Raw genomic sequence first — 21,246 nt, 5'->3', positions numbered from 1 at the left:
GGTTCAAGTGCCAATATTTTTTTCTGTTCATGAGGAAAATTGCAACTGTTTCTAAAATGATCATGTGACATATTGTCTAAATGTTATTTGTATTAATTTGAAATTGCTAGCAGTTGAATCTGAAGTATGCCATAATGTTTGCTTATTCACTCCAATTGTATTTATCCTGGAGGTGTTTCTTGTCATTGTTATTAGGCTCCATTTTTCTTTGAAAGATGATGAAGAAAACAACCAGATCATCTTGGATCTTGCTGTTTACAGGTCAGAGGTTTTTTTTTTCTCTTAATTTTTGCCATTCTTAAGTTCTAATACACAATGTTTCAAATATACTCTTCTCTATAATGGGGACTTTTCAATAGGAAAACAAATACCATAGGTGGTAATGGAATCAATCTTGAAGCCTATGCCAAAGAAATGAAGGTGAATAAACCGAAAACCCTTTAGACTGTTCTGTTACTCCTCAGTGAGGACTGTGCCTAATAGTCTTTTTTGGAATTGAAGTCTTCTGCAGTCCACAGGCAGGTTTCCTCCACATCTGTCCTTTTATACTTACATAAAATCTTTTCCATTCTTCATATGCAGATTAGGGTTATAGGGAATGGGTTTTTTTCCCATTCTTTGGCCCTAGAAGTGCTCTAGTACACTTCATGTCCTTCCAGTTAAATTCTTCCCCTCCCCAAGACAGATTAGGGTAGCCTTGTCCTACTTTTCTTGCTTACTGGAAAGAGCCCTGGCCCATGCTGTTTCCTGAACTGTGCGAGGGCATCACCTGGAAGAAATTTGGTTGAACCAGGCCAAAATATGACAAGGAAACCTGATAACTATTTGATAGTATATTCTACTAAGCAGTACAGTGGCCTTGCCCATGCTTCAGGAAGGGGTTGGAAATGCACAAGCTTATTTACCCATAATAGGAACTTGTTAGAGTAAAGCTTGAACTAGTTTTATACCACAGAAACCCTATTCATGCCATGTGTTCATTCCTTACAGCTCATTAACTTCCCTCAAGAGGCCCGATCCATGTTTCTGAATTATAAGAATTAGGGGTTTTTTGAGCCTCAGAAAATCTGTTCACATGCAATAATGTTGGATATGTTGTAATATTCTGTGCTCACTTGTAAGAAATGCAAACTAAAAAGTCTGAAAAATTCGCCTGAGAAGTAAGGTTATAAAAGAAGGGAAATAGGGAATATGTACTTGTGCATTCACTAGTAGGTCACAGGAACATGAATGTATGTGTCACATGATGAAGAGCAGGTGTTAAAGTAGACCTTTTTCAGGTCATGAATTTTGTTTGGCAGTACTGAAATTTAAAAGTACTGTGTTTTCTGGGAATGTAAAGTATTTCTGTTCATTTTTTTCCAGCAAATTCTGTGCAAAAAAAGAACTGTTATTATAAATTTACTAGTTAAGCCTTCAGAAAGAAAAGTAGCAAAATACTTTCACAATTTTACATAGCAAATAGATTAATTTTCATATTAGTGTAAACCACTAAACTAATAGAAGAAAGACCTTTTCATTTTCCACAAAGATTTTGAATTCTTCCAGTTATACAAGAGCTGATGTGGTGGACTTGACAGAATTTAGACATTATCTTCATTGACATTCTCTGAACCCACAGGAAGATCATGGTTTTCTTCCAAAGACATTAAATCCTAATAATATTTCATATAACTTAATAACTGAAATTGAAGTTTGTAGTTTATAAACCACAAAATCATCATTAAAGAGCTATATGGTCTGCATTGCTATTTACTGGACTATATTGTAGATTGATTAATTTATTTATATTTTATTCTGAAGACATTTGGACACTTCTCTGCTTGATGTTGATGTCCAGCCAACTTACATACGAGTACTGGTGAAGGGAAAGGTTAGTGTTTTCATATTAAATTTATTCCAAATCAAGAGTTAGTGCTTACCATAGTTATTCAGTGGGCTCTGGATCTGACTTTTATGAGTTACCAGCCGTGCACACCTATGCAGAAGAAACATTCTTTCATACTTGCATTATTTTGGACCACACATAAACTGTGGAAGTCCTAACCAGAAGACATGCAAAGCCTGTAATGATATTTCACTCCCATTTTTTCTCCTTCTCTCTTCTTATTCCCCTCCCACAGTGTATCATAATTCACTTAAGAAGAGAGCTTGCTAGTTGCCCTAGGCTAGAATTTAGCAATTTCACAACCTGGAATTTATAGCTGACAGAAACAAATGGATGTATATCCTTTTGAAAGGGCATTTAAGAATACATTCAGGTTTTTTCACTTCTCAGTGGTTTTAATTTTATCATCAATTTTTTAAAAATTCAGAGTACTTAAATAGTAAACCAAAATCCTTATTTTTGACTGTAGCAACTGCATAAACAAAATTTCTGAATTACTTTATGTCTAAAATAGACTGGATAATCTTTCTCATTTAATTGCTAACACAAGTCAAGCATCATTTTATAACCTTCTTTAGAAATGTCACTTCAGGAATGACAGCAATTCAAGAATATACATATGACTATACTTGTAAGTAAAAGCTGTTTAGCATGCTAGTCATTTATTAGGATTAGTAATACTACCTATAAAATGAGAGGATTTAGACCTATACTGTCCTTAAGATCAAAGGATGTGATAGTGATGTTTCTGCATGTGTTCTGTCCAGGTCAAAAAAAAACCCAGATGTATTTTAGCATGATATACTTCAATCCCATATTTTCTCGTAGCCTTTTCAGCTTGTGCTCCCTGAGGAAGTGAAGCCAGACAGCAGCTCTGCTAAAAGATCACAAACAACGGGTCATTTAGTTGTCAGCATGCCAAAGGTATGTAAAATAATCTGAGGAGCCATCATACAAAGATACCTAAAGTGTTGTGAGTGCTTTGGGAATGTTTCTGAGTTACAGGTAGCATTTGGCTAGCTAAATTTATTCAGTCTAGCCTTTCTCATCGGGACATATTTTCCAAAGAAGGAACATTTCAGAAAGACAATTTAATCATAGAGCCAAACCTTAGGATTTAAGATCCCTTTAAAGGAACATTATGAAAGTCAGTATTAATAGAACTATTTGTATTTCCTTTCTTTCCAACAAAACCAGCTTTTTATATATGAAACTCTTTTCACATATAAAACTCTGCAAAACATGCAGTATTGTGCAAATGTGTAAGAAGATGGATTTTTTTAATAACTGAAAATAAAAAAATTACCTACTTTCTTCTTCCACCTGTGAAATAATAAAAACAAATAAATTTTTTCAAAATTTGTGTGGTACACACATGTATGAAGATTACATTTTTGTTCAAGGACAGGGATGATGTACTGCTCTCATGTCTCAGGTGATCAGAACAAGAGCTGCTTAATTCACTTTCCCTTCATGCTCTCCCTGGCTGAAAAGGATCCACTGACCAGCTGTACAAAGTATGTAATCACAGAGTAAGAGGGTTGTGGCAACAAGGTGTTTCAATTGAAAAATGCTGCACAGCAGTCCCTAGTACTTAAAGAAGCCTGGGTAGAAGTCATATTCCCCTAGTATTCCTAACTGTGCTCTCCTATCTCCCCTGTGCTCTGATGTTTGCCTGTATGGTGTCATGCTGATCAGGATTCAAATCAATTGAGAGTTCTGCTGGCAAGTAAAAGCAAATTGACTTAAAGTGTTTTTTGTATTCTCTCTCTTCCCTGCCCACCCCAGTTCTTGCAGTGTAAATGAGAGCAAACTGATAGGTATGTCCACTTTATTTCCTCTCCACTGTGTGCCTTCCTATGGTTTCAGTAACTGTAGCTTGTACCCTGGATACATAAGTGGTATTGTGATTTGTGGGATGACATAATGCGTAGATAAGGTAGAATCAAAGGTGGAATTGGGCCATCTCCTACCCATTCCCACACATCTGAAAAAAACCAGAGAATAGAGAAGGAACGACCAGTAATGAGGAACAGTCGAAGACATGGAGGTCAACTTGCCTTATTGAAGTAGGCAGTGAGAGAGGTAATGGGTGGACAGCCAGCAGACAGTGGAAGTTTAGAGGCATTACAGCTTAAATAGAGGGAAGATGCAGCAGTGTGAACCAGAATAGAGGACAAAGGGCAGAGGAAATCTGAGTGGCAGAGGTATCTTCAAATTTGGGGCATAATGGGTGGGATGGCAGCAGAAACAGGAAGGCATTTAAGGTGGGACCTGATGTCATCTGGTACAAGACTGGGTTCTTGGACCTGCAGGAAAAGCAGAGATGGACTGAAGGGCTTGGAGCAGAGAGGGAGCTGGAAGTTTTAGGAAGGTAGAGTTCTGGAGATGAGAATGGATTATATGATGGGGTTCAGGGAGCTGTGGGAGAGGTTAATCAACTTTAGCATCTTGCTCTTCTGCCATTATGCCTTTGGAGGGTTGGGCTACTTCTAAGGCCTCTAGGACTACATCATATATTTTTGGCTTTCAGAAATAGGGTAACCCTGCCCCAGGGTAGTTATAGGAAAAAAAATTCTTGATGCTCTAGCCTTACCGTTCTGGCCTCTAGTAAGTTTCTTTGCTGTGTAGGAGTACCGGGACATGGTGCTCCATATGACTCTGACAGGATATATCAGTTACAGCATTTTCTTTTGAAGGAGGAACCTTCAGCTGCTATTCGGGGTCATTTCTTTCTCTGTGTGCTCTGATTTAATTCTAAGACTATGCAACTAGTAGCTGTAACTAAAAATTTATTTTTCAGCTTTTGGCTTTTCCCACTTGTGGTTCTATACCTTCTATGTTTTCTTCTATGCTCCAGTCCCATACCATCTGTCTTTCCCTACACGGACAGCCTCTCATTAAATCACAAACTGTCACTCTAGCATCAAGCATGCAGTTTCACCAGGAGCTTGATGAATGCTGAAAATTTTACTCATTTGGTTAAGATCCATATTTTGTTAATGTTCAAAATTCACTCATATGGGAATTTATGCTTTCCTAAATTTATTTCTTTCAAACTGAGGCCTTGACATTTGCCATTTTGGATAATGTAATTTTCAAATGTTTCTGAACAGTTTTGTTTACTATTTACTTGTCTTTTGGATATTTTAAGTACTATCAATTTTCTATCCCATAACTTGCCATTATTACTCATGTCTTGCTAGTCTCTTTGTGGATGATCAGTGCCTTAGAAAATGTAAATATTTCAGAGTCTCTGGATATGTTCAAATCTGCTGCCTGCCTAGAAAGTCATACCTAAATCAGCAAAATGAATATTATCTCTTCATATTGTGATTGAGAACTGCCTTTATTCCATTATTAACTCTATATTTCACCTACATATCACCTACCTTGATATTTTAGCTACACCTACATATTTTACCTAGCCTGAGGGTCTGGAGCCAGTTTCATCTCAGAATGTCATGATTCACAGATACATGTGAGATGTGAGAAGTTCTATAGAATAACTGAGTTAATGTTCTGAGCTTTGCTGTGGTTTGGTTAAAAACTACTGATGTAGCTGGGACACAGAAAGATATGCATGAATGGAATGCTGCATGGTCTAATATCTTCATTGTCAATGGATCAAAAAAGTTGCAGCTTTGCAGAAAAGGACCTGGGAGTCTTGGTGGACACCAAGTTGAACATAAGCCAGCAATGACCTCTTCTGCCAAAGGAGGCTAATTGTATCCTGGGCTGGATTAGGAGTGTTGCCAGCAGGTTGAGGGAGGCAGTCCTTCCCCTCTGTTCAGCACTGGTGAGACACACTTGGAGTACTGTGTCCAGTGCTGGGCTCCCCATTACAAGAGAGACGTGGACATATTGGAGAGAATCCAGCAAAGGGCCACAAAGATGATGAAAGGACTGGAGCATCTCTCCTATGAGGAAAGGCTGAGAGAGCTGGGACTGTTCAGCCTGGAGAAGAGAAGGCTCAGGGGGATCTTATCAATGTACATAGATAGCTGAAGGGAGGGTGCATAGCAGGATGGAGCCAGGCTCTTTGCAGTGGTGCCCAGTAACAGGACCACAGGCAACGGGCACAGATTGAAACACAGGAGGTTCTCTCTGAACATCAGGAAGCACTTTTTTACTGTGAGGGTGCCTGGGCACTGGCACAGATTACCCAGGGAGGTTGTGGTCTCCAATCCCTGGCGATATTCCAAAGCCATCTGGACATGGTCCTGGGTAACTGGCTGTAGGTGGCCCTGTTTGAGCAGGAGGATTGGACCAGATGACCTCCACAGGTCCCTTCCAACGTCAACTATTCTGTGAATCTGTCATCCTATGAACTTCATGGATTTGCTGACCAAAGATGGATTTGTGCTACTTCGCAGCAATTGCACGTAGCAGGTGCAAACCTATTGTTCTGTGTTCTGTATTACAGTCACAGAATCTGTTCCCTTCCCCCAGGACTGAATTAGAGTGCACAAGCTATATTTTTGGAATATATATCCTTTTCAGATGCTCTCTATCCATACAAATTTTATTAGTATTAATAGGATGTAATCTAGGAAGCAAAGTATAATGAATAAAGATTAGCAACAACTGGAAGGCCAATAGATATTTTTCTTCCAGAACATTATGGCTCAGGTTATCAACAATGTTTGGAATACTAATATGGTATCATCAACTTAATATGAATTCCTTTTAGTAAGATAATAGGAAGAACAGAGTTCATGCAACTTCTTTCAGGCTGTATCAGTGATAAGACAAGCCTAATGACTATATTGCACTATATTTAACCTTTTTGTTCCTGATAATTTTATTTTTATTATAATTGTTTATTTGCAACTAGATAAATGGCCTAGCATGTTCCTTAGGTAACTGAAATGTTAAAAATGCTATTAACCTAAAAATAGTCTCCTATATTATGCTCCTTGCAATACTATCCTGAAAACATATCTCTCTTCTCAGTAACAGAACAGAAAGCTAACTGAATTCAGTAAGTGTTTTTCACTTGCTTTAGTGAGTTTCTGATCAGGTTACTAAGCCTTTCACCATTCATCTTGCAGCCTGTTCATAGTTCCCCAGCCTTTAAAATGAAAAACAAAACCTCTTTCCTTGCCTCTCCAATGACCTTGCCATACCACAGATGTTGGAGAAAGTAAATTCCACATGAAGTAAAAGAAAGCAAACAATTTTCACCTTCTTTTCTGGAAATATTTTTCTTGAATGTACTATTTACTGCACAGCAAATCACTGCAGAATGGGTGTCTTTCTAAGGCAGTGTCTACCAACATTTTTTGGAAGGTCATCAAAACAAACTGAAGGATACAGCATTCAGTGAAATAATATATATATATCGACACTTTTGAAGTGTAGTGTTTATACTGTAATAATCATCTCTACAGAGATTTTGCATGAGTAAAGAGTTGATAGCGACTACATTGTACATGCTTGATTTTCTGGGAAAAATGTTTGTGACATGAAGCTTTTCAAACTTGGAACCTCTATGCTCTGTCAATGTCATCTTTGCAGATGATGCAGAAAAACTAAAAACTGAGAGTTTCTTTAATTGACTTTGACTTTGACCAAAATGGGCATATTAAATCAGTGATTTTGTAAAATGTCATTAGTAGATTACATCAGTAACATTTTAATTAATGTCTGAGAAACAGCATCAAAAAACAGTGTTATTAGCAAGCAGGTTTTCTTTAGGGTTCTGAGACATTCTGTGTCATGTTTTAAAACTTCACTTTTTTTTATTTTAGTGAATCAGAGAGCAGAATTTGGACTTTTTGATTAATTCTTTATTATATAAGCAGTCACAAATGAGTTCTGTCAGCTTTTTATTGCCTAGGCCTTCAAAAGCGTTTAGAAACTTAAAGATCAATGAGACTTAGATTCCTTAATTAATTTAAAAATAGGAGTGGTATATGTTATGCATGTCAATGTAAAGATTATTTGATAGAATTTCATTATGTAATTCTCACTTATCTAGGTAAATGCAGTAATATTTCATTACCGTCAAAGGCATGTGGAGACATACAGCTGTGGAACCCTAGAAATCTGTTCATCCTTTAGAATAAATGTCTCTCAGGGAAACTGTTACTCAGTGGAATTCCTGTTGTAGAAGAAGAAAGCCACTGTAGGAAAAAAATGTGGACTGAAAAGATGACTCAACTTAAAAATACTAATTCTGTTTTCTCAAATACATTCCAGATTCTGTTTAACACATCCATTTCTAGAATTCTCAGATGATGATCTTAAAAGAGCTCTCCTTTCTGTTTTCTGGTTAATGCAAATATTAGCAATAGTTTCATAGAATCACTTTCAGAAAGCTTCATCATATTCATTTAGTCTGTCTTCCTGTATATCACAGGCTTTAAATTTCATACAGTTATCTTTCTACTGAGCCCAAAGTTTTATATTTGGCCACAGTTGAAGTTATGGCAGTTCTTTTTTCCAGAACAGTTATCCTCACTTGATCAATGTCACTAAGAGATGGACAGTCAACTACTGGCTTGATGAAGCTTAAATGCCATTGTTGCATATGGAGTTGTGTTTCAAAACCAAGAAAAATTAGAGAGTATCACCTAATTTTTTTCTTGAACAGAGGTAGGAGGGCACCTTTTGAGCAAAAGAGCTTTTAGGTCAAATAATACTCAATAATTGATAGTAGATGTTCTAGTAGGCAAATCCTATCCCTTCCCTAAGTTCCAGGATCGCTTCTTATCAAGGAAGCCTTTTCTGTTGATTGCAGAATCAGCAAGTTTCCTCGCCATCCTTGATGATGTGCTCTGAGGGCAAAGTAAGGAACATTAGTCTCAACGGGATCAAAGGAATAAATTATTGTTAAAAGAACAGAACACTAGAGGGCCTCCTGAGAACAGAGGGAAGGTCCAAAGAAACAGAATATACTAAATCAGAGGGGATCAGCCCCTTCACAATGAATTTCAGAAATGAACGACAGAAGCTACAGGCTCCGTCTTATTTCTTGCAGATTTTAGAATGGAGACTTTAGATTTACTGGGTATCTGGAACAGACTACTTTCAAATGAATTGCACTAAGAAATAGTCAATAAAACAAACTGTGTGTTCCTGTTCTCCTTCTTTTCAAATGCTTAAAGTGTCCCTCTCCCATGATGTTGCTAAGAAGGGAAAGAGATACCCTTTTGCCCTGAGATACCCTTTTGCCAATAACATGTCTTCCAAAAAATGGTGATGGACGTGTTTTCTTTGAGAAGAGGAATTCACTTGGACTTTGAATTTAAGATTCTGTTTTAGCAAAGGAGCTGAGGGAGTTTGTGGTGACTCACACCTTTTATAAAGAGTGAGGAGAAGTCCAGACTGCAGCAGTTTCTTTAAAAAAAAATTCTGAACTAGCACATGGACAACAGAACTGAAATGCAAGTGGAACGCACATCATGAACCAGTTAGTTAGCTATGGAGAAAATCAGTAATGTGCATTATTAACAGGGTGCTAAACAAGACAGCATATATTTAAATACAAATATATATATATTTAAATACTCTTTTATATATATACTCATATATATATATATATATATATTTGAATGTAATTCCATTCAGACCATTTGGTTAAAATTGCCTTATGCATGTGTGTTGTGCTGAGTGAAATGTTAAAACCTAACAGAAAGAGTAAATGTCACAAGGGAAAATTTATTCAGACTCTCTTAATTTTTCTATTTTTGAGGGTTTATTTAAATGCTTGTGAGCATAAATACCAACTTTTATGAGACTTATTTTTCTGTCTATTTTTATTTTAGGCTAAAGAAATAATCCTGGCTAAGCAAAATGTATCAACTTCAATTAAAGATTCTGACTGCAATACACTGCAAAAAAATGCAAGAAGGTAATTCCTTTTTTCCTTTTGTATTAGTTTTATTTTTTGTTTGTTTGTTATTCACATGCCAGAATATATGCTTCTTATTATGTTGTTGCTGAAAGTATGAAAATATTGATTTGTATAGAGTAAAACTATGTCTAAAAGCTTTAGACTAATGGCCTGTCTGGTGCTGTTTATAAAGTGACCTGCTCCAATAGCAGAGCCAAAAAAGCACTTATTTCTGCCCATCAGTTTTGTTCCATCAGCTCATTCAGATTATTAAACTGGTATATACTAAAACTAAATCACCTACTGAGAATTGCCTCTGCAGAGCTCCTTGCTATGTAACCCAAGTCTGAAAACCATTTAGAAAGCAATGATTTTGAATCTCTCTCATGAATGTATTTGCTTGCTGGTACACAGGTTGAGCTACTGCACTAATAAACAGGTTAAAAAAGCAATTCTGTAAGGTTTTATAACATAGATCCATCCTGTTAAATGTGATGTAAACTTCAGCTCTTGAAATCTTGCCGTTAATGACTGCCAGAAGCACGCAAATATCAGTGATGCACTCTTTTTTGTTTTTCCTCTTAGCAAGTGTTACTAGCCATTGCTGGTGCTGTAGATAGACACTAGGGTTGATGGACACTTGGCCTAAGTACAAATACTATGATATATCTTCTAATCTTTCCTTTTCCTCTTGCTATAGGCAATGGTATTCATACCAGAATAAGATACAATAACAACAAAGATGTTAAGCCATTTATCTATTTATATTTGAAGTGTTGCATTTGTTTTGTTTTTTCATTTCATTGTGGTGCGTGCTGAAGGAAAGGGTAAGCAGTTGGTAAAAAATAGCATTATGGATCATGTTGTCTTGGTGTCAATTTTTAGGACACTGGCAAGATGGCTCTGCAAGAGTCAGTTGTCATTAATTCTGCTTCTTATTTCCTATTTTTAATAAAGATCAGTTGTGACTTCTGTTCTTGAATGACCTGCATAATGAGAAGATGGTAGGGTGACTGCAAGAATTTGTTGAGATTCCTAATATGCCACAAGCACTGCACCCTTTCCTTAGGCAGCAGTGATTACAATAGTGAAACATCTTGATTACTGAGTTTTTCGAATATTTTTAAAAGGTCCAAGCCAAATACTTACTTACCATGATATTTGAAAAGTCATGATAGTCAGGTGAAGTCCCTGCTGACTGGAAGAAGGGGAATGTTGTGCCCATTTTTAAAAAGGGAAGGAAGGAGGACCCTGGGAACCACCGACCTGTCAGCCTCACCTCTGTGCCTGGGAAGATCATGGAACAGGTCCTCCTAGAAGCTATGCTAAGCCATGTGGAGGACAGGGAGCTGACTGGAGACAGCCAGCATGGCTTCACCAAGGGCAAGTCCTGCCTGACCAACCTAGTGGCCTTTTATGATGGAGTGACTGCATCAGTGGACAAGGGAAGAGCTATGGGTGTTATCTATCTGGACTTCTGTAAGGCCTTTGACATGGTCCCCCACAACATCCTTCCCTCTAAATTGGATTTGATGGGTGGACTGTTTGGTGGATGAGGAATTGGTTGGATGGTCGCATCCAGAGGGTAGGGATCAATGACTCAATGTCCAGATGAAACCGGTGACAAGTGGTGTCCCTCAGAGGTCCATACTAGGACCAGTACTGTCTAATATCTTCATCAATGACATGACGACACCAAGCTGAGTGGTGCAGTTGACACACCTGTGGGACAGGATGGCATCCAGAGGGACCTAGACAAGCTGGAGAGGTGGACCCAAGTGATCCTCATGAGGTTCAACAAGGCCAAGTGCAAGGTCCTGCACCTGGGTTGGGGCAACCCCCAATATCAATACAAGTTGGGGGATGAAGGGATTGAGAGCAGCCCTGCAGAGAAGGACTTGGGGGTACTGGTGGATGAAAAGCTGGACATGAGCCGGCAATCATAGAATCATAGAATCATAGAATCGTCTAGGTTGGAAAAGACCTTTAAGATCATCCAGTCCAACCATTAACCTACACTACCAAGCCCACCTAAACCAATCAAGGGTAGACTAGACTAAACCATATCCCGAAGTGCCACATCTACCCGTTTTTTGAACACAATGTGTGCTTGCAGCCCAGAAAGCCAACCGTATCCTGGGCTGCATCAAAAGAAGCGTGGCCAGCAGGTCGAGGGAGGTGATTCTGCCTCTTGACTCTGCTCTGGTGAGACCCCACCTGGAGTACTGTGTCCAGCTCTGGAGCCCTCAGCACAGCAAAGACATGGACCTGCTGGAGCGGGTCCAGAGGAGGGCCACAAAGTGGTCAGAGAGATGGAACACCTCTGCTATGAGGGAAGGCTGAGAGAGCTGGGGTTGTTCAGCCTGGAGAACAGAAGGCTGCAGGGAGACCACATTGCAGCCTTTCAATACTTAAAGGGGGCTTTTAAGAAAGATGGGGACAGACTTTTTAGTAGGGGCTGTTGCAATAGGTCAGGGGGTAATAGTTTCAAACTAAAAGAGGGCAGATTTAGACTAGATATAAGGAAGAAATTTTTTACAATGAGGGTGGTGAAGCACTGGAACAGGTTGCCCAGAGAGGTAATGGAAGCCCCATCCCTGGAAACATTCAAGGTCAGGTTGGATGGGGCTCTGAGCAACCTGATCTACTGGAAGATGTCCCTGCTTATTACAGGGGGATTGGACTAGATGGCCTTCAAAGGTCCCTTCCAACCCTAACTGTTCTATGATGCTGTTCTATGATACTGCTTTGCAAAAGGAATTATTCTTTCCCACAGAAGTACAGCGAAAGCTTTAGCTACATTAAAAGAAACCAGTTAAAAGAAATGTCTTAGCTTTTTTCCGGGATAAAACTAGATCTTCCTTCGTTAGATAACTGACATTATCTCTGTTCCAAATAGATTCTGCCAACCAGCAGAAGAGCTGGCAACTTGTGGATTAGGAATATATATCTCCTTAGAATCCTCTGTGTGCCTTTAGCTTTGGCTACACAGTAAACATTTAAATAGAAATAATAATGTGAACATGGAAGTAATGGAAGTAATAATGTGAAATGGTCCCCTTTCCTGCTAGCTGATGAACTAAAGATACTCCATGGCATAGCAAAACTCCAAGAATTTGTGTTTGATTTCAATGCAGTTTTAAGTAATTATGAATATGCTTACTGCAGATTTTGAAGGAAAAATACAAATTCTACTGTTAAAATGTTACAGGAATATATATCACAAAAGTAGAAGTAGGAAAAAAGTGTTTTGCATTACAGTTCTTACTAAAAATAGTAAGCTTTGACCTCTTTAGTTCAAAAGTTGCTGACTAGGCAGATGTTAAAAATTTGCTGAATAGTTTTCTCTTAGATTACAGAAGAACATTCATTACAGTGATTACACTTGACAGCTACAGATGTCTTAGCTAAATGCTGTCAGACATACAATCTGCTAAGATATAATGTAGCGCTTTAAATCTCTTTAACTCGTTAGCTAGATTACATGATGATACTATCATTACTTCTGCCACGTAAGAGAGATTTATTCTCTGACTGTATACAAAACTGTGTTTCAAACCCTCAAAGAGACAAGTTTCTATAGGAGGAATTTGACTGATTGATTTATTACAAGGCCTCTATTAATGTAGTAGCTGAGTATGCCAGTCTTTGCTGTAACTGGCCTCACAATTCATCTGTGAGGTACAGAAGTTGAGTTCACCACAGCTGCATAGGTGAAATTCAGATGTAGGTAGGAACTGTCTTTTCTGAAGTCGTACTAGAAGAGTAACAGTTACATAAAGTCAATAATCCTTGTCTCATACCCTCAGCTTTAGACTATTCTTCCTTTAACATGGTGGAAAAGAAAGAAAAAAAAAAGAAATAAAACTCAAAATGTCTCTAAATGTAAATATACGCACACTTGAATTCCTCCAGTAAAGAAAGATACATAGGAATACATGAGAGAGACCTTTTTCTTTGTTTTTTTTTACTGTAGATCTTTATATAGAGAGCTTGAGAAATACAGCCAGAGAATGGATTAATTTGAAGAGGCAAAGGAATGGAGCACCAATGTGACAAGGACAAAAGACTGAAGGCAGAGATGTACTTTAAAGTCTCTTTGTAACATTCCATAACTTTTTAAACAAAGTCTTAACACCTCGTTAGAATAAAGTGTGTTTTCAGTGTAAGCTTCCCTAATGCTTAAACATTAGGGACTCAGCTTTGACTGACAAATTTAACAGTGCTTTTTATTTTTCTGGGTTAATCAAGGAGTGAAAATAAGATGCTATTACGGCCAGACCTAGAAATTCAGGTTCAATTTGCATATGGCAGGTATTGGAGCATATTTCTTGCTAATGGACAAGGTCAATTTGAAATTTGGTATCTTTAAGTGATTGTGCAAAACAAGGTAAGGGATGGAACAGTGAAGTTGAAAATGTCACAGTGATTTTCTGTCTAACTTTTAGAAACTTGAATGCTAGTATTTTATACATTCTCAGTTTGATGAATCCTATTTGTGAGATGTATTTGTCTTTTAGAACAGAATGACCTAGATGTCATCAGCCTTTTATTTATCAGAACTTTTTACCAGTAATGTATTAGTTCTTCTTGATTGTAGTTTAGTCCTTGAAAAAATGAATTTGATTCTACTAGCCATTGTGTATTCATATCTTCCCAATGATCCACTGATCTGAAGACTCAGGTTATAGCTTCATTTCAGATTACAACTATGTAGGGAGATTTGAAAGGCCTTGTATGCAATGAAAGAGGTATTAATATTCCAAGTATTTATAAACCCATGATTATTTGCTTAGATTACCTAGTAGATTTTTCTAAGCCTGTATTTTCAAAAGTTGAGACCAGAGTATGGCAAGTGTCACACATTCACCATCAGTTTTTAACAAACATAAATAAAGACTTGTCTTTCTCAAAGCGCTCAAATAAGATATAATTCACTTTATCACTTTTCTTATTCATGAAAAGGTTTTATTAGTACTTTTTCTAAGATGATAATGACTTCTGTGCTGTTTCATTCACAATTTAGAAGACTGGAAAAAGTGCCTCTCCAAAGCTGTTGGTTGTGACTTGTAAATATCTTTGGAAATCCTGATGCCAGAAAGGAAACTTTCAATCATATGTCAAAACCGGTATATTCTGGATCAAATGTATGAGAAATCTTTAGCAATCTGAATTTTATTGAAATTCAGAAGTTGAAACAGGGGAATGTAACTGTCAAATCATTAAAATATCAAATATGGGGATTAAGAACTGTGTGAAAAAAAGTGTAAATTATCAAAAAAATATCATATTATCAGATAAGTGCTCTGTCACACACCAGATTGTTCAGCAGGCTGCTATAGTTATGCAAAATGGAAGGACTGACTTTATTGTGGAGTCTTTTAATTTTCTTTTTTAAAAGCATTATTGAACTATGTGGAGATAGAAATAGCCTTTCTAAGGGAAAAAAAAAAATACCAGGAAAAAAGAAAGGATTTAATCCAGTACTATTTACTTTTGTATGGTACTCTAATCTTTAGATCATAATTTTCCTTTGAGTAGAGAACACTCAGTAGCACACAGCAGTGCCAAAAACTGTGAACTTCATTTTTTTTTTTAAACCTGAAATTGAAATCATTTGCAAACACTGAGATTTCCAGACATGTGCTGTAGCTGGTCCTGCAAGTATTGTTGTTCTCATCACTATTGTCTTACTGTTGCTCATGGAATAGATTCAGCAACAAGATTATTTTTCTTCTGCTAGGTAGAATTACATGGAAAAAATGTTTAGATGACCTAAAACTTGTTCTTTCTTCCAAAAATTTTCAGGTGGTTTGTCTTGACATTATTGATACCCAGCCTTTTTTTGCATACATTACATGATGAGAGGAGCAGATTCTCAGCAGATCTATATGTCGTAGCTGCACTGACTTCAGCATAACTGAGTCTTGTCGTCAGCCAAATACTTGTATCATGGTAGTTGAAATAGCACTGTGAAGCATTACTAAACAAGTATAGAGTATTTGATCATGTGCACATAAGTACATAAAACCCCACTTCCTTTCTGGAAAAAAATCACCTGTGCTTGATTATCAGTCTTTCCTATTGTCTGTTGCTAATTGATACTTCTAGATAACACGTGCTGATTAAATTTTGAGAATGACTGATGCGTATAATCCTTTCATAGCTTGTTGATGTGGATTGTTACATATAACACTCAGTGTTAATTAATTTCTGGTGTATTGAAGTTTATTCCGCTACTAAGAAATAAGCTATGCAAATTCCATAGAGTTTATTGTATTTTCATGACTGGCAATTTGTACAAATTTAGAGCTGTTAAAAAATGTAAAATACCACTACTAATTAAAAATACTTCAAATAAAGGAAAATCTTTTCAACCATGTGACAGAAGCAAAGGCTGAGGGTAATTCATTTTCATATTTATGCTTTTTTAGCTTTTTCTGAGGTACTTCAGATTAGTGGTTAGTGATTATATTAAGATTCCAGACAGTGTGTGCTCCCTTTGGAATCGTGGAATCATAGAGTCATAGAACAGTTAGGGTTGGAAGGGACCTTTGAAGGCCATCTAGCCCAACCCCCCTGCAATGAGCAGGGACATCTTCCAGTAGATCAGGTTGCTCAGAGCCCCATCCAACCTGACCTTGAATGTTTCCAGGGATGGGGCTTCCATTACCTCTCTGGGCAACCTGTTCCAGTGCTTCACCACCCTCATTGTAAAAAATTTCTTCCTTATATTTAGCCTAAATCTACCCTCTTTTAGTTTAAAACCATTACCCCTGACCTATTGCAACAGCCCCTACTAAAAAGTCTGTCCCCATCTTTCTTAAAAGCCCCCTTTAAGTATTGAAAGGCTGCAATATGGTCTCCCTGCAGCCTTCTGTTCTCCAGGCTGAACAACCCCAGCTCTCTCAGCCTTCCCTCATAGCAGAGGTGTTCCATCTCTCTGACCACTTTGTGGCCCTCCTCTGGACCCGCTCCAGCAGGTCCATGTCTTTGCTGTGCTGAGGGCTCCAGAGCTGGACACAGTACTCCAGGTGGGGTCTCACCAGAGCAGAGTCAAGAGGCAGAATCACCTCCCTCGACCTGCTGGCCACGCTTCTTCTGATGCAGCCCAGGATACGGTTGGCTTTCTGGGCTGCAAGCGCACATTGCCGGCTCATGTCCAGCTTTTCATCCACCAGTACCCCCAAGTCCTTCTCTGCAGGGCTGCTCTCAATCCCTTCATCCCCCAACTTGTATTGATATTGGGGGTTGCCCCAACCCAGGTGCAGGACCTTGCACTTGGCCTTGTTGAACCTCATGAGGATCACTTGGGTCCACCTCTCCAGCTTGTCTAGGTCCCTCTGGATGCCATCCTGTCCCACAGGTGTGTCAACCGCACCACTCAGCTTGGTGTCGTCATGTCATTGATGAAGATATTAGACAGTACTGGTCCTAGTATGGACCTCTGAGGGACACCACTTGTCACCGGTTTCATCTGGACATTGAGTCATTGATCCCTACCCTCTGGATGCGACCATCCAACCAATTCCTCATCCACCAAACAGTCCACCCATCAAATCCAATTTAGAGGGAAGGATGTTGTGGGGGACCATGTCAAAGGCCTTACAGAAGTCCAGATAGATAACACCCATAGCTCTTCCCTTGTCCACTGATGCAGTCACTCCATCATAAAAGGCCACTAGGTTGGTCAGGCAGGATTTGCCCTTGGTGAAGCCATGCTGGCTGTCTCCAGTCAGCTCCCTGTCCTCCACATGGCTTAGCATAGCTTCTAGGAGGACCTGTTCCATGATCTTCCCAGGCACAGAGGTGAGGCTGACAGGTCGGTGGTTCCCAGGGTCCTCCTTCCTTCCCTTTTTAAAAATGGGCACAACATTCCCCTTCTTCCAGTCAGCAGGGACTTCACCTGACTGCCATGACTTTTCAAATATCATGGAGAGTGACTTGGCAACTACAGCAGCCAGTTCCCTCAGGACTCTGGGATGCATCTTGTCAAGTCCCATAGACTAGTGTATATTCAGGTTCCTCAGGTGGTCACAAACCTGATCTTCTCTTACAGTGGGAGGGGCTTTGCTCCCCTAGTCCCCGTCTTGTGGTCCATCCACTCGAGAATCGTGGGAAGAGAGGTTGCCAGTGAAGACTGAGGCAAAGAAGTTGTTGCGTACCTCAGCCTTCTCCTTGTCCGTTGTTACCAGTTTGCCAGTCTTGCTCATTAAGGGGAAGTACGCTTTCTTTGGCCTTCCTTTTCGGGCTGACATACCTGTAGAAGCTCTTCTTATTATTTTTTGCATCCCTTGCCAAGCTCAGCTGCAGCTGCACCTTTGCCTTCCTGACACCATCCCTACACAACTGGGCAGCGTCCCTATACTCTTCCCAGGACACCTGTCTCTGCTTCCACTGCCTGTGCATTTCCTTCTTGCCCTTTAGTTTGACCAGCAGATCTCGACTCATCCATGCCAGTCTCTTGCCTTCCTTGCCTGATTTCTTACACTGGGGGATGGAGAGCTCTTGCAATTTCTGGAAAGCATCCTTAAAGATCTGCCAGCTCTCTTTAGCTCCTTTGTCCCTGAGGGCAGTTTCCCAGGGGCCCTATTGACTAACTCCTTGAAGCACAGGAAATTTGCTGTCCTAAAATTCAGAGTCCTGACTTCACTCTTCGCCTGACCCATATCCCTCAGGACTGTGAACTTTTTGCAACAGCTACTGATAAAGTGATTGCAGGTCACAGCACATTTCATAAATCACACAGAAAACAAAAATGTCTCTTACCTCTTGGGGATGAACATTTTCGAGAATGTTGCCACGAAGTGAATCCATTTTTATTTCATTAAACTGTGTAGTATAAGAAAAAATCTAGCCTTACAAATTGAAGAACATTCAGGGTAAAAAAATAAGTTTTCTTGTATCTGTCTTCATTACCCATAAAATACTCCTCTGAGTAGTTTTTGTTTGTTTGTGCTACTTTTTGAAAAGGTTATCCAGATTTTTAAAGCAGGGTGCTTCTCTGGTCATTTTCTACTCAGTAAAATGAGCAAATAATTCCTGTAGCACAAGAAAAATCTAGTGGCACAAGGCTGAAAGAGGTGGCTAAGCAGATGGCTGCCTCTTCTGTTAGTCATGCTTTCCTCAGCACTAGCGTAGGAGGAGAGGAGGAAACCTCCCATAAATCCCTCTGCATCTCCTCCACTGGGACAGAGATCCTGCACGTGGATGTGGGCTGGGATGTCTGCTCAGACCCCATAGAACGTTGATGGAAAAGCACTGGCAGAATATGGAAGCTCCTTGGCAAAACTCTCTCTTTGTTTTAACAACTGAAGATGGTGATTTTCAATTAAAAATCTTTTAATATACTTTATTTACATATTATTACATATATTACATATACCTGTGTTGTCATCAAAAAAATGCATTCTTTCATTCAGTGACTTTGCTACTTTTTTGTTTGTTCTAGTCCTAATGAGCCTTTCTGATCTCCTGAGTAAACATGTAGTTTTCTCACATCTTTGAAGAGTGACACACTGTCTTTTGTAATGCTGAGCTTGGAAATTTGACCCAAAGTAGCACCCAGTATAAAATGAAAATTAGTACGAAGATGTACAAATAGTGTTGGAATTTGCAGAAATTAGAACATCATTGTACAATTAAATTTCCATTTTGCCATTTTTCGTGTAAGCAGTTACAAATTACTTGAAAACAGGCTAGATTTTTTTCCATTTAATTGTCAAGCTCCTCTATTAGAAAGAACAGTGGCTTTAAATGCTGCAGGCCAGAAAGTATAAGAATACTTCAAATCTCTGATCATCATGTGATGTGGATGGGTTGCCTTAACGTATGGCCTGTACACATTTCTAAGTGTGATCTAAAAGATTATCCTTAATAGCAATAGTATCTGGAAATTCATTTATAACTCTGACCTTTCTTATACTTTCATTCAATTTTTTTTTTCATAATGCAAGCATGGTGAGGATTCATATTGCCAAAACATAAGAATTAGCTGATAAAAGCAAATAAATTCACACAATTACATTTTCTCTCTAAATAAAAGTATTTCTGTTTTCCAAAGATGAATCTTTCACATAGAAATTAATAGACAGCTAGTGTGAAGGAACTGTGTTAAAAATGAACGGAAAGAAAAAAAGAACAAAAACCCTATTAGATTAAAAAACCCCTGTCTTACGTCAAAAGCCAACCATTTGTGATGGGATACCAGCATGTATCACCATGTTCTGATATAAAGCAAATTATAGATGTAAAAAAATTAACTTTTTATGCTTGTAGGATAAGGATTCTTTTGTACAAAACTTCAGAGATTTTGTAGCACTTTTCTGTGTTTACAATGAGTTTTTTATAACAACCAATTTTCAAGCAATAAGAACTCTTAATCTTGGTTTAATTGGACTCAGTAACAACTCTCACACTTAAGTCAACAGATTTATGAACAGGCACCCAAAATAGTTCTTCTCTATTTGACACTGAAATTAAGTTTTTTCCATTTGTTTTCCTCTTGTTTCAGGAGCATACAAGTTGAGAAACTAGAAGTGGATCCTAGTAAATATTCATTCCCTGATGTGACAAAAATAATCCAAGAAAAGAAACAAATTGGGCAGGGACCAATTAGGCTACAACCAGAGAAGATTACAGAGACTAAGAAGAGTTATGTTGATTTTGAAAATAATGAAGATGTTCCTCCCTTAATTTAAAACATTCTTAAATAGTCCCTCTATATGTGGCATTTATGCTTGAGTTGTTTTCATGACCCTATGGGTAAAGTAAGTATAATATGGTTGAAGTTGGAAATATTACAGTTCTTATCATAAACTTCGTTACGCCTGTGTTTTCTGCTGCATTTTCTGTTAGTATATTGCTATATAAATTCTTCTTTTTCTAGATTTTTTACTTAGTAAGCCTCAAATCAGAACGGGAGTCATATAAGTCAGATGTTGTTTCTTCAAAGAATTTGCCGTTTAGCTTGAAAAATTACATATTGCTGTAGAAAAAAGAGAGAAGGAAGGAAGAAAGAACTTGTAACAAGATTTATGATTATTCTGACTAAACTGAAGATAGCAAAAGTCTCTATGTACTCCTTTAGTGTTTTATTTTTCATGAAGGACAATAGCAAAAGAAAACAATGTATTCTGGGAGTGAGACACTTTGCTGTAACCTACCATACATCAGTGAATTTTCCAGCATACTGCAGAACTCCTGGATTCTGGAGCTGGTATAACAATGCCACTCCGTGAAGACTTTGGGAGAGAATAATTCTGAACACAGTATCTCAGATGTGGCACCATGAGGAAGCTGGGAGAAATCAGCCTGACCATTCTTGTTCCTCTTCATGCAGCTACTCTAAACTGTTCCATCTTTTCCAGGATGCCCTAAAAATATCAAGGCTAATTTTTAGCTGTTGGATGGAATAAGGTTGAGCAGCCGTAATGGATGAGCTGCTCCTTCCCTACCCTCCAGCCCTTTAGCAACCAGAGACTCCATTATCATTTTTTTCCCTCAGCTTCTGGATTGC

At 38.4% G+C, this 21,246-nt stretch overlaps 1 protein-coding gene across 1 annotated transcript in view; it reads left to right on the top strand.

Annotated features, from left to right (window-relative positions):
• DNAAF11 (dynein axonemal assembly factor 11) overlaps positions 1-20,428 on the top strand; it is a 33,956-nt gene extending 13,528 nt beyond the window's left edge. The window contains exons 8-12 of the mRNA XM_075705505.1: positions 196-261; positions 1,804-1,873; positions 2,717-2,812; positions 9,661-9,746; positions 20,242-20,428. Coding sequence (XP_075561620.1) covers positions 196-261; positions 1,804-1,873; positions 2,717-2,812; positions 9,661-9,746; positions 20,242-20,428 — 505 coding nt within the window. The remainder of the gene's footprint in view (positions 1-195; positions 262-1,803; positions 1,874-2,716; positions 2,813-9,660; positions 9,747-20,241) is intronic.
• The last annotated feature ends 818 nt before the right edge of the window (positions 20,429-21,246 follow it).

The sequence above is a fragment of the Pelecanus crispus genome, chromosome 2 (assembly GCF_030463565.1).
Source record: "Pelecanus crispus isolate bPelCri1 chromosome 2, bPelCri1.pri, whole genome shotgun sequence".
In the NCBI taxonomy this organism is placed as follows: Eukaryota; Metazoa; Chordata; class Aves; order Pelecaniformes; family Pelecanidae; genus Pelecanus; species Pelecanus crispus.
This window is presented reverse-complemented; position numbering and strand designations above follow the sequence as displayed.